Source organism: Terrapene carolina, unplaced genomic scaffold (assembly GCF_002925995.2).
Source record: "Terrapene carolina triunguis isolate 2854851 unplaced genomic scaffold, T_m_triunguis-2.0 Scaffold189, whole genome shotgun sequence".
Lineage (NCBI taxonomy): Eukaryota > Metazoa > Chordata > Testudines > Emydidae > Terrapene > Terrapene triunguis.
The window spans coordinates 15,210,512-15,226,040 of record NW_020664540.1 but is presented as its reverse complement, the minus strand read 5'-3'; the positions used below and the strand labels follow the sequence as shown (position 1 = coordinate 15,226,040).

General features: G+C 37.5%; 1 protein-coding gene across 1 annotated transcript in view; it reads right to left on the bottom strand.

Moving 5' to 3' along the window:
* Window positions 1-1,757: 1,757 nt before the first annotated feature.
* NIN (ninein) overlaps window positions 1,758-15,529 on the bottom strand; it is a 103,595-nt gene continuing 89,823 nt past the window's right edge. Inside the window, exons 25-27 of the mRNA XM_026654192.2 lie at window positions 11,188-11,388; window positions 4,610-4,723; window positions 1,758-2,410 (exon numbers count right to left, since the gene is read on the bottom strand). Coding sequence (XP_026509977.1) covers window positions 2,201-2,410; window positions 4,610-4,723; window positions 11,188-11,388 — 525 coding nt within the window. The 3' untranslated portion in view covers window positions 1,758-2,200. The remainder of the gene's footprint in view (window positions 2,411-4,609; window positions 4,724-11,187; window positions 11,389-15,529) is intronic.

Here is a 15,529-nt window from a genome sequence, read left to right as displayed (position 1 = left end):
TGCTAGATATGTTTGTGCTATCATTGTAATTGGTCTACCTTTTAAGGTATATTGAACAAATCTTTTTAAAGTTTTAAGAGTTAAAATGTAAACACTCCAAGCTGATTTTTGTTTTTAAATGAAACCCTGTATATTCATTGCACCCTTTCAACAGGAAAACAGTGCATAATTTTCTATCATCGGACATGCATTCATGGTGATTATTTTCTCTGCCGTGTCCTTATGCTCCATTCCTGTACATAGGAAGAAAACAAATCTCTATGGATTCTTGTAACATTCACAATATTGCCTGCATAAAGGAATCGAGCAGACTGGCAGTACAAGGAAAGGGTCACACCAGGTATCTATTATCCAATCCCTTCACCCTCCAATTAATAGGTAACCTTTTAGGTATAACAGTCTTGACAGTGCTTTACCTGGCTAAATCAGTATAAACTGAAAGTCATTCTCTGCAGGCTGGCTAGTGACAAGTGAATTGGCAGTCTCATTTCAGTTCCTAGTGGACAGTTGCATGTCACAAACACTACCGTAACTGGCACATTGTTGGCAGTCTCAGAGACAAGGGTTTGAATACAGTTTGAACATTAACCCTTCCTCCAAATCTCACTACTGCTGCAAAACTGGCCCCTCTCACCTTGATCAATCGATCCTTCAAGCCCTTATATAGATTGCGCCAATCACAATACTTCTTCCAGTCTTATCCTGGCCCCTCTCACCAGTATTAAATTCACATTAACATTTTAAAAATCTTATTGTCTTAAGTCTATTTTTATCTGGTCATATTAGATAATACAGTTTGGTTTATCATTCTTTTCATAAACAAGGTTTCTTAAAGCTTGAATAAGTGGTTATCTTCATACACAGACATTAAGTTCCATATTTACAGTAGTGCAGGAAGCTAGTTTATGCTATCATTCCAAGTTGCTGAGGTGACCTCAAATATAACTCCTTACAATCACAAACTCAGATCCTGTAGCAGGATCCACTAGCAGAGACCTGTCTGTACAGACTCCCACTGACACCAAATAGAAGTGTGTATGGTCAGCAGAGGTCTATGTTAGTAGACCCCATTGCAGGATCATTGCCATAGATATTACAGACTAAAGTTTATGTAGGTCCTCTTCTCCATTGTCCTGCCAATACAGGATTATTCCATAAATACATTTCAGTGCTTTGCCTAGTTAAAAAATATTCAAGTAGAAGCCAGATCACTTTCTGTTTGGAGATTGTTCCTCTGTTTTAATTTAAGGCCCTTAACATATTTGTAAAGGAGTGTTTAATTGCAGCTGTGTAAGTCATTGTCTCACACACCACATGGGACATTTCTCAGGATTAGATCCTGCTATGGTTAGTTAAATGGCAGCATTCGATTTACCAAGTTTTAACCACCACTTGGGAAGCTGAACCCTGGAAAGAAACAGCCATTGATCAATGGGCTAGAAGCCGAGTGCATCAGTTGAAGCATACTGCTTTACTCCAGAATCTATTTGCAGTATATAGGAAACAGATGAAGTCTGTTTCCTAATATGAATTATTCTGACAATGACATCTAGAGATGACCCAGATGATATGTTGAGTTTAGACTTTAAAGTACACCTCTACCCCGATATAACGCGACCCAATATAACACAAATTCGGATATAACGTGGTAAAGCAGCGCTCCAGGGGGGCGGGGCTGCGCGCTCTGGCGGATCAAAGCAAGTTCGATATAACGCGGTTTCACCTATAACACGGTAAGATTTTTTGGCTCCCGAGGACAGCATTATATCGGGGTAGAGGTGTATTATACATAAACTTTTAAAACATTCTAAGCCTAACTGAGACCTAAGTTGCAAAGGTTCCCCTTAGACCTAGGTTTCAATGTAGACATGAGTTACCAAATTAATTCACTACAATAAAACCAGAGTATATATTTAAAAATAAAGCAGTTAAAATAAGTTAAGTTACATAGAATCACAGATCCAAATCTTTTCTACAATCCTGAATAGGGTAGTTTTTGACAAAACTGGGCAGGAAGGTGGTTTAGGAACACAACCAGAAGTTTGTTGGCAGCTACCAGTTTAGGTTTTAACTTTAAACTATCTACTTTGGGACCTCTGTTAGCCAACATCTAGAATACAAAAAGGCAGCATAGTGAGAAGTTGAAATCTTAACATTTCAGTAAAGTGCAAGAGAGCTTTTGACTATATGTATGGCTTTGCTATGACCTTAATTGAGGAGTAGAATTCAAAGATGGTGATGCCAGGTTCTTTACTATTTTACTGAGGTTGGCAATCTTTTCTTCTAAGAAGTAGTTTTTCTTCTCAGCAGTTTTCTGTCGCTGTTCTGTCATCTCCAGAGCTTTCAGCAATTGTGCGTTTTCAACATAGAGATCCTTAACCATTGCATCTGCTTTAGTATTCTTGGAGAGCTAAATATATATATATATATATAAAAGTTACTCCCAGCTTTTTATGTATGAAGAGATACAAGTGAAAGCAGTGCTGTGTTTAGGCAAGCTGCTGGTTCAATTTATTGTGAGCACCCTCATCCATTCATTCATGTAGTGCATGATTATATTAAATCATCCACAGTAAAAGGATACACCAAATTGGATATTTTCACCTGTTGTAAATGAAACATTTCCTAATGTTTATGGGCACTACTCGTATCTTGAAGGTGGAAAGAGGTTGTGCAGAAGGTCAGACATGAGACAGATATTATGGGTCCACAAATCAAGATCTGCAAACCCTTGCTTATGCAGTTAGTGCATGCGTTTGTAGAATCATGCCCCAATTCTTTAAGGCTAGGTAAATTCTCATACACCAGAACCCATCAGCCCAGAGTGGCAGACGACTGCAATTAGACATCCACTGGGTCCCACAGATACAGCTGTGATGGAAAGTTCTGGAACACAGGCTTTCCCTATATAAGTGGGTGAAGTGCACCAGTACTCTGCCTTTATTCCTTTGAGAACAGCCCTTTTGTGGGTGATTTGGGGCGATGGTAAGGGCAGCTGGACCCTGTCTGTCAGTACTGCATTTCCCTGATGAGTGGGTAAGTAAAATCTGTTGGCCTCCCACTTTACAGGAGAGTCCAGCATCCGCTGTGACTCCAGAACTCCAGAGATGAGCCCACTAATGATGATAATTCCTCCTGCCTGGGCCTTCCACACCACTGTTTCCCAAATCCCTTATTCAACTGAACAACTAGCTTGGTCTGCTCAGGATTCTCTTCTGTCCAAAGATTCTATGTACTTGAATTTAATGGTTAGCCATATGCTTGGCCATATTAATCTGCCTGGCAAATTTACTACCAGATATCTCAGATCTTTCAGGACACCAATCGTCTTATCTTCCTTCCACTGACCCACTGCTTAAGAAAGTCCTCTCTGCCACTCCTGGAGATGTCTACCAGTCCCTGCTCCTCTCAAAAGAGATCAGTAAAAATTAAATAAAGTAAGTGAACCCAGGGACCACCTTGTCTCCTGAGGAAGAGGAGATCTTAGTTTTTTGACTCCTCTAGCGACTTGTGTTTTGAATCTTTGGAAGCTTTGTTGGGTTTAAGATGCAGTTCATTCACTTGTATAGTGAAGCTGCCTCTGTGGGACTAAATTTAATTAAAACCAGTCATCTCCAGCTTTGGGTGGATAGATTCTGTCATGAGGAAAACGTGAGGTAGGAACAAATTGTCTCAGCTATTTAAATCTAATATTGCAACAAAAATTGCATTTTTTAATAAATGTGTTGACTATTCACTAAGGAAAGTATTTTCCATTTCCCCTCAAGTAATCTGATTTAATAATACATCCCCAAAATGTAAGTTGTTTGAATGTAGAATTAATATAAGTTAAGTAAATCATATACAAGACTTAAAATCTTATTTTGGGAATGGATTTTCACTCACCATGAACTCTTACGTGCATTGAAAGGGAACACAACATTTGTGACATGGTGAGGAAAGTTAAGTACACAGCCGTGCTCAATATACCAATCTACATGCAGTGCATTTGCCTGTTTTCATCTATTATATCTCAAATAAGAGATCTTATTTGTACACTTTTCAGCCCTGAACTGTGAAATAAACTTGAATGTTAGTGTAATTTATTTAGTGAGACTGCTAAAAAGCTCACTGCAATTCATGGGCATTTTTATTTTTTCCAACAGGGAAGAGATGAACATTTAGGTAACTCAGAAAACGCTTGTATGCTAATAAAGGAAAACAGGAGCAAAGAACCTGCTGTGTGTCTGGGTAAGTTTTTCCCCTGCCACGTGCTATAAATCCTTGGGAGGGAACATCCCCAAAATGTAATCTTTGGGAAAGTACCTTGTTCTCCCTCTTACCCCATGTACAACCACTCTTCAATTAAGATGCTTCTCCCAAATTGGAGAGGTTTGTTTCCCAGTTTTAGGTCTTGCAAGGTACTGAGCAATCATAATTCCCAGTCAATTACTAACAAATTGTGGATGCTGAACTCAGAATCTTTAGTCAAGCGTGCTGTGTTTTAGATCAAAAGCATAAAGGGCTTTTACAATCTACTTTGAACAAAAGTAGAATCTGGCATACTTTGCTCGCTTAAGTTGTGTACACAAGGTATGTGGGATCCCAGGAGAGGAATGGTAAGGCTTACTTGTTCTTTCAGTTGGTTCACTTTATCTTGGAGAAGCCTCTTCACAAGCTTCAATTTCTGCTCAACATCCATCATACGTTCTTCCATCATCTTTAGAAGCTGAGCATGGCCCCCCTAAAAGGTGAACAGTTATGTGAGAGTTAAGTCACAAAGACACATCAATTGTTATTTGTCTCCTCTCAGGTGATACTGGGCTGGGAGACAGATTTGGTAGCCAATAGGAGTCTGCTTTAAAAGATGGGCTCACATCTGTTACGCAGTTTGTGTAGGCAAATATTTATGCACTTATTCTAAAGGGACACTGTCAACATTACAATCATTTTTAGAGTCCTTATTAGCAATACCTTAGATTATTAAATTTAACAAATCTAGTTTACTTTCATATGTGCTTTTTGCTTTTCACTCAGGCTGGGCAATGAAAATCAGACCTGACAGTTTTCACTTTCGGTTCTCACGCTCTAGACAAAGTTCTGTTGCGTTTGGGTTCACTACTGCAGGGGAACAAAAAAATCATACAAACCTATTTTTATTTTGTAAAATATTTTTAGTAAAACTTTAGGGCATGAAGTTTGACAGTGTCTTTTTAAGGTCAAATAATCCCCACAACCTTCAGTCTTTAAAAATAAATGGTGGGACTTGCTACTTCCCCAAAGTTTGCATCCTTTATTATAGCTGTAGATTACAGGCTTCTGGCTATTCAGAAATGTTAGTAATCAGCCTCCTTTTGCCAGTTTTCTTCAGCAATGTAACTCACAAGCCAGCTGAAACACAATAATGTACTGCAATGAGAATGCCTGCAAAAACCAGACACTGCATTGCAATTTCCCTGAAGCAGTTGGGAAGAGAAGGCAGATCACAAAGAAAGGTATTTGGAGACATTTTGGTAATTAGCAGTCATAGGCAAGGAAATACAAACAGTGTTAGTTTAAATGCCAGTTTCTACCTATATTTTAAAAGACATCTGAATGGGTGTTAGCCAAGAGTCACTTTGATAAAATACTGAACCCTGAAAGGGCCTGTAAGCAAGCCACTTTCTTACATGGGGTGGGGCATTAATCGGAGGCTGGAGGAGGGTGTATTTTTTCCCAGAGAATAGTTGCTTATTTATTTAAAATTCTACAGAATGGATTCCATTATGGAGGGAATTGCAAATAGAATTACATTTTACCTGAAGAAGCTCCAAAAGGATCTCAATAGAAGGAGTTTTATATATACACTGTAGTTAAAAACAGTATTTTAGAATTACATATCATGTAGGAAGCAGTATATAATGTTGTAAGACTGGGGACTTTTCCAGAGGGATTTAATATAAAATCTAGCAGTAAGTAGAACTTACCATAACAAGTTCTAGCCAAAATATTTTCATCTATCTTTTTTTAAGTTTAGTGAGATACTCTGAAACATAGGTCATAAATACTTTTGTTTGGCTGTTGGTGCATGAAGTGAATAATTAGACAAGCATAACTGTACGCTGTGTTGTAGCTGCTTGGTCTCAGGATGAGAGAGACAAGTTGGTGAGGTAATATCTTTTACTGGACCAACTTCCATTGATGAAAGAGACAAGCTTTTGAAAATAAGCTCTGTGGAGCCTGAAAACTTCTCTCTTTCACCAGCAGAACTTGGCCCAATAAAAGATATTACCTCACCCAACTTGTCTCTCAAGTATAACTGTATAAAACTTACAGGTCTCCGCAGATTTTTTTTGTTTTGTTTTGTTTTGTTCTGGTTTATAATCCGAGTTGTGTGTTCAAATGAATTTGAGAACACCAATTGAAACTAAGTTTTATCTGATTAGTCTATGAATCCATAAAGCCTTCTCCTGAAGTTACAGGAAGTGAGGAAATGGACTCAAAGCAGGTCAGGTTCATTCAAAAGATGTAAACCTCAGTAAGTCAGGACAGAGTTTTCTTAAAAAAAAGTTTCACACACAGCTTGTATTCCAAGTAGACAAGAGCCAGGCTATAATGCTGTAAATGTTTATACACATCTGTTAAAATAATGCTGAAGTCTAGCTTAAAAACAGTAACTGCTGGGAAACATGGGAATACTAAGAACTGTGATTTGAAGATGGACTTCAGTCATTACAGATATTACTATTTTGTCCAAGTTTTTAAATCCAACACTACATAGGAAGTGGATGCTTGAGGCCAAATTCCTTCATCAAATGTGCACATGCAGCTCTTGCTAAAAATGTGTGTGCAACTCCCACTCAAGTTGAGGACAGAATGTGGGTCCATGTTATTACATACTATGCAATAGTTCCCATCCACAATATCAGAGAACAGTGAAATAAATATTTTGGCCAAAAGATTTTAGTTTAGAAAAGCTGAAATATTGTAGTGAGTATGATACATTAGTAAGACAGAAGACACACCCGTTATATTTAAAATGTTTTATTTCTCAGGTACATCAAAAAAAGTGTCATCTTTCCCTGTTAAAAAGTTTATACATCTTGTACAAAACTCAGTATAAATAACCCAGATTTTCTTCAAATCTCATATATAAAAATTAGTACCTTTTGATAAAAATAGTTACAACCATTTGAGAAAAATAGTGTATTTCTTTCCACAATGAACAAGTCAACAATTTAAATAACATAAATAAAAAGGATTTGTAACAAATTGAAAAATGACAGCTTGTGAATTTTCTTCACAGAATAGGTTCTACACAAATAAATAGGAAAAACATAATACTGTTGAGGGGTTTTTTTTGTTGTTTTTTTGTTTTTAAAGCACAGAATAATTTGATCCTCAAATTTCTCAGCTTATGCCAGTTTGAGTGTAAGTAAGTTTATCATTGTAAGGAATGAGATCATTAGCAGCCAAGCTTTCAGAGGTGCCCAATCCTCCTGTAGGAATCTGCATGCACTGCTCGCTGCTCCGGTAGCAAGGCCTAGAGAAAGAAGGCAAGTGGGACACTTCACCCTGATATCAAGATTTTTTTTAAAAAATACATACACTGTTATTAAAGCAAACCACCACCAAGCAAGCAAAGCAAAACAAACAAAAGCAACAGTCATCACAGAGCATGCAGAGAATCACAAATTATATTTTTCTAAATATTTGTACAAGCACTACACAAATGCAGTTGTGAAGACATTCAGAAAATGTTTTCTAGGTGTAAGGACTCTTCAGATGGCTCACCAACATCAATTTTGCAGGGACATTTTTTTGGGGTGGGGAATGTCAATTAACTTTATGCAGTTGCTAACTAGAAAAAGTGAAGCTGTAAACTTCTGGTTAGAGAAATACAGCTGCCACAATATGTATATAGTCTCAATATTGTTGGGAGACTAGCAGCATCTGCCTGAAGGGTGTAGTCCAATTCAACTACATTAGAAAGTTCTCAGCATTTCCATTATAAACCTAGTTTGTAAAGAGTCTATATCTGGGACACACAAATTGGCTCTAGGCCAAAACTGTATTCTGAAAGGGGTTTCACTACAATAAGTTGCATTTTAAAACTTTAAAATTAAAAAAACAATCTGGAGGAAGTTTTTTGGTGTTTATACTGTGTCCACACAGGGATAAAGTGAGGGACAACCAATTTTTAAAAGTATTTTGGACAGATTAGTCATGTTAGAAAGCGAGGCGTTAAACAAGCACAGATTCTAAAACATATGGAAAAAGAACTGGTTAGGTGGCGGGGGCACTTTGTAGTTGTAAGGTTATTGTATATGGAGGAGGAAGTGAAAGAAGTACAGGGATTGCTGTTGGGGCTAATATTTCCAATTCTGTCTGTACTATAAGTAACACAGGAAAGTATCAAAGTTTGCACTCAACATCGAGACAGACCAAAAAATAAAATAATGTAGATGAAGGATCTCGAGTTCAGAAAGGTCTAGAGTAGACAGGTTAGTGTGAGTAACAGATGGCTCAAGAGTTTCAATGTAGAGAACTTGAAGTCCTGAGTACAAAAACAGTGATCCTGAAGGGCAACAGCTTGACAGTGATTACAGATGGAACAAGGACAGAACATGGCTATGACCAAAAAAGCAAACAAAACTGGAACAGAAAAGGAGCACACAGTACAACTCAAGCACAAAGTTTATCACCATCACTCTACTTGTATGCATATTTACTGTACCTAATTTTAGGCACCTTATTAGGGAAAGGCCTTGGAGCTAGAAGAGCTCTGTAGGAGTGCAGCAGCAGGAGTAACACCAGGACTAGGTGGGTTAAATGTATACAGAGAGCATGGAAAATCTGGGGTTGTACTCACTGGTGAAATGACGGTGGAGAGGGGATATGACGCAAGTTTTCAAGATGCTAAAGGGGACATTGAAACGTAAATAAGCTTTCAACTAAACGTTTATCCTAGGAATCAACTAAGGAAAAAAAAGCAAGGTGTTTTTACAAAGGAATGTTCTATCTTGTGCTGAACTAGAAGCAGCTAAGAAAGATATAGTCCTTGACCATACTGAAAAAGTGCTCTGCTGTAACAAAATTGATTAAAAAAAAAAAAAAAAAAATCAATCTACTTAAACCTATGTGAACCCTTATTGTAGATGCAGTAGAGCTGGTGTAACTTGTTTTTAATATCAATTTAGTTTGCTTAAGCTGTATCACTGTAAGAAAGGGATAAACAGGTTTTAAGTACATCTATAATCGAGATTTGCACAGGTTTAACTAGATTGATTTTTAAAATCTAATTCAGTGCAGTTTTCCAGTATAGACAAGGCCTTGCAGAGATACCCAACAGGAAAGATTTACACATTATTCACCTGCAGAACCACTATTTATAGCATGTAGCTAGCTTATGCTTGATGAGCTCTCAAATAATTTAAAAACTTTTTCTTGTTTTCAAACAAACAAACAAACCACCTTACGTACTCTTAAGACAGTTCACAGTATGTTAACTTGCAGAAGCTGCTATAAGATTGCTTTTTTTCTGCCTTTTTTTGTTTGCTTTTAAATAACAAAATTTCAGACTAAACCTTACACTCTACCTTTCACACTCTTTGTCACCAAAGACCTTAACATATGGTAATATTGCCTTCTTGTCATCATCAGAGTGCCTGACAGAAGACCTGACATGCAATATAATTTGTATTTAATTCATCCTGCTGTGCTTGCCTTTCGTTTCCCTGCTTTTGGATGATGTGTCTCATCCTTAAATATTTAATACTCTTTAAAAAAAAAAAATGGCATCACCGAAGAGGTTTGTCATTTTTGTTGAAAAAGTCCATTCAAGTACATGGCCCTTGGCAGGAGTATGAATTTTTCGATAGAGCTATCCCTTTCACCCCAACCCAGTCTGTATTAGAGCCTACATATGAGTGAGTCCCCAAAAGATACGGTTATGAATTGATTTTCATTGTTTTTATGCTGAAAAAGTATACTGTGTTCTAACGCCTTCTCCCAGGATACACGTTATACTCTTGTAAACAATGATGAAGGGTCCCGTCACCTTCTCAAATCATTCCGAAGAGATAGCACGATGACAAGTATCTCACCCCGTGAAACTTAAAACACTATTGCTACATAAAAACACAGATAAACTGAGCATGTTCAAAGGCTCTTCCTAACTTTAAAAAAATTTCAATTTTTGAAAGCTCAAGGCTTTAAAGAAAAATGCTACCGAGCTTAGTCTACTTTGAGTGTAAGATTGTGTTTAAATTTAAGCTTTTGTGTTTAAGAGATATGAGGGAAGCGTTTACAGTAGTGTTTTTTAATCAACGTTATCTGAAGCTTTACCTCCCTCCATAAAAGGAAGTCAGGCAAACATTCCGGTTTACACACAAGGCAGAGACCAGTCCTTTGGGTACCTCTTTTGCTTTTGAAGCAATTTAAAGTGGCAGAGAGAAACACCCCAAACTGTAGTTTACACTGGAAATGCCAGCTTTCATACCAGTGCTTCTGCATTATCTCCTATAACACACTTCTTGCACATTTGGGTTATACTTTATTGTTCAAATAGTAAAGAAACTGGACGACAATTGCATTGAAAATCCCACCGCATGTGAATGGTGGCCACAATTTAGTCTTGAAAATACATTTTGAATTTTCCTTCAGAAATGGCAAAGGTATATACATTTTATCATAACGCCACCTTCCAGAATGTCTCCTCCTATGACCTGAAAATAATGAAGCTGCAGTGACACTTTCAGAAGTGGGTTTAAGTGTCTGTATGATGTCAGGCAACATTTGACACACCTGGACTCCATGAGGCAGTAATATACTTTGCTAGTTCTGCATGCTTTAGATACAGATGTTTGTGCAGTTTATAGTTGTGCTGTACCCTTAAAGCTGTATAGTTTCATATTTGATCACATATTAAAAATATAAATAAAAACAGTACTGTCAAATCAAAAATGTAGATCAAAAGGAGAAAAGCTAGTAATATCTAGCTGGGAATGGTTAATACTCAGGAAAATTAGAAAGACTGCACAATTAAGCTATGGTCTCAGTCAAATGACATGCAAACTGAGGGCATGTTATACAGATATATGTATTAGGAAGATACCATTATTTTTGAACTGGCATAAACAGAGAAAGGATCACATCAGAATGGAAAAAACAGGACAGTTAATCAATACATTTTCTAACTCTGAAGCTGCACAGTAAAGAGAGTTGTACCTGTGGCATGTTTGTTTCAGAGGGTCTATTTTCAAGTTCCTCCTGCAGTCGTTGACTCCTCCTCTCTGCCTGCTGTAGCTGATGTTGGAGTTGCAGGAACTGCTCCTTGGGCACCATCGTACAGCCTTGCTGCTGGAGCTGCTGCAGCTCCCGAGAATGCTGGGATTGGCTAAGCATCACATTGGAGCTCGAGTGTAGCATCTGAGTAATAAAATAAAACCAGCCATTAGGAGCGATGTTGTTTACACTTTAAACCAACCAAAAGAGCTATTTAGTAAGTAGCTATTTACTAGCATATGCTACAGGACCCTACTGGAAACCAGCTTCAAGTCTTCAGCAAGCTCTTTTTCTGTATAACTGAGTCAAACAAACTTGATCTGATGGCGAATACATGCACTGTGTTAACTATTCTGCAACAGCTCTATTTTTTACCCATAATAAAAAGTTATGAGGTTAACAAACCTTTGTGCATTTTCTAAAAGGAAAAATGTATGCGTGTTTGTTGTTTTAGTCTAATGAAATCTGACCTCTGATCCATGTTTTCCTGGGCCCAGTTTAAAATTTAGGCTAGTTACTGATAAGAGCCTGTCAAACCTAAATGAGCCATTGGTAATTTTTAACTTCAGTATTCATTTTGTTTAGACTTGATCTTAACAGCATTAGCTGTAAGTTTAGTATTAAGGCACAGCAAAAGCAACGAAGCAGGGGCTTGGCGAAAGGAGGCAGTGCAATTATTGACTTGGTAAAATGGGTTCAGGTCACTCCATTCTGATCCAAAGCTTTCCCAACGTTCAGCAGTGCTCAGATCTGTGGTTTTGGTTTGGGATCCATCTCTAGTTTAACAGAATTTCATTAATATGCCAAAAGCCATTTTCCTAAAGGAAAACGGAGAGTAGGATGTTTTCATCTCAGTGCATGTAGGATTTAAGTCATATAATGCTACTCATTATATCCCATTCAGATTTGTGTGACTAAAGCCTCATTCTTTATATTTACCCCTAAATGCTGGAAAACGGAAGCCTTTATATTCTCAGTTACTCAAGTGATGCCTCCAGCTACAGGCAGAGATTGCCAACAACCAAACAACAATTCGACTTCTGTGTACAGAAATGGAGTCTTGGAGGGGTTTCTTCAGATATGGGTGTGTTTAACAATCTGAAGAGGTTTCTTTACCATCAAAACCGGACGTCTTGTCTATCCTAGAAGAGGATAAACCCTCCAGAAAACCCTCTTTATGTAGGCACAGCTTATACCCGCAAAAAAGTGCTTTTCCAGTTATAGTTTATACCAGTTCCACAAGTGAACTAAGCTATACTATCAAAGCACTTTTATGCCAGTATAACAGTGCCTGAACTAGGCCTTTTTGCATATAAATATGTTGGGGGTGGGGTGGGGAGGCCACAGGAATCACCTTCCTTAACCAATATGTCATACTACAAAACACCTAGTGAGGACTTGGCCTGAGAGGGTCTAACTTCTCTCTCTCGTTCTGACAAAGTGCTGCTTTCAAGCAATGGGATGACACTGCTCAGATGAGGGCAAGACTGCAATGTGATTGCTGGCACAATCACATTACAAACATGGAAGTCTCAGCTGGGAGTTGTCTGACAAGTTTACAGATTAGAAGTCATTTATTTTGTTTTTAAATACCCACACAATTCAACGTGTGATTATTTAAGTTAACATTTTTCCAGACATTAACAATTGAATTTAAAAACAAAATTCCAGGCAAAGTTAGTTTATATCTAGAATCATTTGTGATATTTGAAAGAAAAAACAACACAGTCAAGATATTAAGATTTTAAAAAGACCAACATGCATTTGAATAAGATTGGAATGGCTCTATTCCTGTTAATCTATTTGATATACAATAGCTTGTTAAAAGGATGTATAATTAACCTGACACCTCAAAACACCTGCACTAGTCTCTTGAGTAAGGTGTTTGTGGTTCTTTAGTTCTGCAAACATGATTTTGCTTCTTCCCTCCCAAGTGGTGTGATTAAGAAGGAAGCGTCAGCTAATATTTGTGGTTTTACTCCGTGGGCGTGTCTATATTGGGAACCATAGTGGTATGAACTCCTGTGCCCTGTCTATGCTACGGCTTTCACCTTGGGCTGCCCTGGTGCAGGAAACAAGGAAGTTATACGATGTTTTCAGTGTAGACAAGCCCTGTGTGTTTATTTTCTACAGGAGAATCAGAACTTTCTCCTGAATCAAATATACAGTGTTCAAAGGCTAATCTCCTCCTTTCTCCAAAATACAGGCTAAGAAAGAATTCTATCTATATTCTCTGCAGATCTGACGGGTTTTATCAAAAAAGCATTTCAGTTAATAGGACACAATGAAACACAGTAATGACTAATGGAGGACTCTAGAACATGAACACAGATGCTAGCAGTACCTCAAGAGAATAAAGGCAATGAAACATCGTTTGTCTAGACAGAAAAAAACCGAAGTGTAATCTTTTGCCATTCTAATCTGCTAGGGAAAGAGTACCAAGAACTGCATTCCTTAAAAGATTTAAGCATGTCATGTAGTCTGACTGCATTTAAAAGAGTGCCCGGCAGTTTTCAGTGAAAGGCATGCAACATATCCGATGTTAACGAAGAGACATCGCCAACCCTCTCAAGAAAGTAAATGGCCGTTTAATAAATGAAAAAAGAAAAATGAAATTTCAGAGCCACTGTTCATTTTGTGACATCAAAAGTTTATCCGTTATGACTTTTCAAATAATTTTGGGAACAGACTTTGAAAGGTATGCCACATTTCTGGACCTACAGGATGGAACATTCACGATATATCCACATCCTTTAGTGTAAGCAATACGGCATTTGAACTAAGTATAGTCACAGCTATATTACAATGAATAGTGACTCCTTTACAGATATGGAGTGTTACAAACCCAATACAATTAGTAGCATAATAAAGAAACAAAAATGAGATTTCTCCGTGCTATGGTAGTACATTGAAAATGATTGCTCTACCTTCACACACTATCTCAGACAGAGCACTGCACCCTTCTCTGCTAGTTCCAACCACTGAGTTCTAGGCACAGGTTAGCCACAGACAAAAGGAGAACAAGCACAAGAGAGAAAGTCAGAGTAGTTAGGATGTGCAAAGTGCTAAGTGAGTTTTATACACACCTGTTGGAAAAAGATTAGGAAAGAGGACAGAAAAATCTTGCATGTTACTAGATAAAGTTTTATAAGAGAATGCATTTCCATGTATGGTAAAGAAACAGCCAAAAGCATTAACAGTCCAGTCTAACAGTATATCTGGGTTCCCATGATTTCAATTGTCTTACATGGAATGGAAAATTTAATTGTTTTGAGCATATATAAAACAACAGTATTTTGGACATTCTGTCAGCCATTAATTCTCTCTTCTTATGGAAATGTTATAGTAATATTTTAAGTTACGTAACCGAATTAGTGTTTTCTGATAGTCTATTTGGGGCCTATTTCTAGCCCATTATCTAGGCACTTTTTAAAGTCTTTTATAAAGTATCTTGCTAGGCAAGCATCCTCTGGGAGATGCTCTCATTTTTATTTTGGCACAAGACTTGATTTTGCTTCACCATTCTCTCCTTCAAGTTTAGGGGATAAGGTCAGATAGAAGGTCATGAGTTCAAAGTTCACATTCAGCTGCAAAATATTTCCATCATAAATAAGAGAAACCTTTTAAATTCTATTTTCATAAATTTGTTTCAAGCACATAATTAAATTAGGCAGACTAATAAGTTAGGAGGACAGGCCATTTTTTTTTTTCTTTTCTTTGTTCACATGACCCATCTTGTGTTACTGGCTCTTGAAGGGAGCAGGAGGAATTTAGAATAAGACTCCCAGAAAGTTGTTATTTTCCAGCAGGACTAGTAAATTTGTCTGATATTTGGTTGTTAAAAAGCAAGTTTTCAAAATTAACATGCATGGTCCTTAAGCTGTAAGAGGTTACAAGTGAGTAGTTTTATACACTTATAATCAATAGCTCCCTAAAACTATAATTTGCATACTAATGTTGCCAAATAAGGTTTGGATAGAAACATTGAGAGTCTTTACTCTTATCTTTGGATATAAGAACATCTCCCCGTCTTCCATTTGATCATGACCCTGAAGTAGCTGTAGTTTCTTCTCACAACTTCTGACAAACATCCCCCTTTGTCGGAGCACATTTGTCATGCAGCATAAATTCCTTGATTAATGGGGATGTGACTGGGCATTTGCAAGAGACTTCTACCTGGCTAGCCTTATCAGTTTAAGTTTGCACATTAATGTATCATATTCCTATCCTACTGAGACCAAGAAAATATCTTTAAATACATCATCTATAGCAGTGTTCCCCAAAC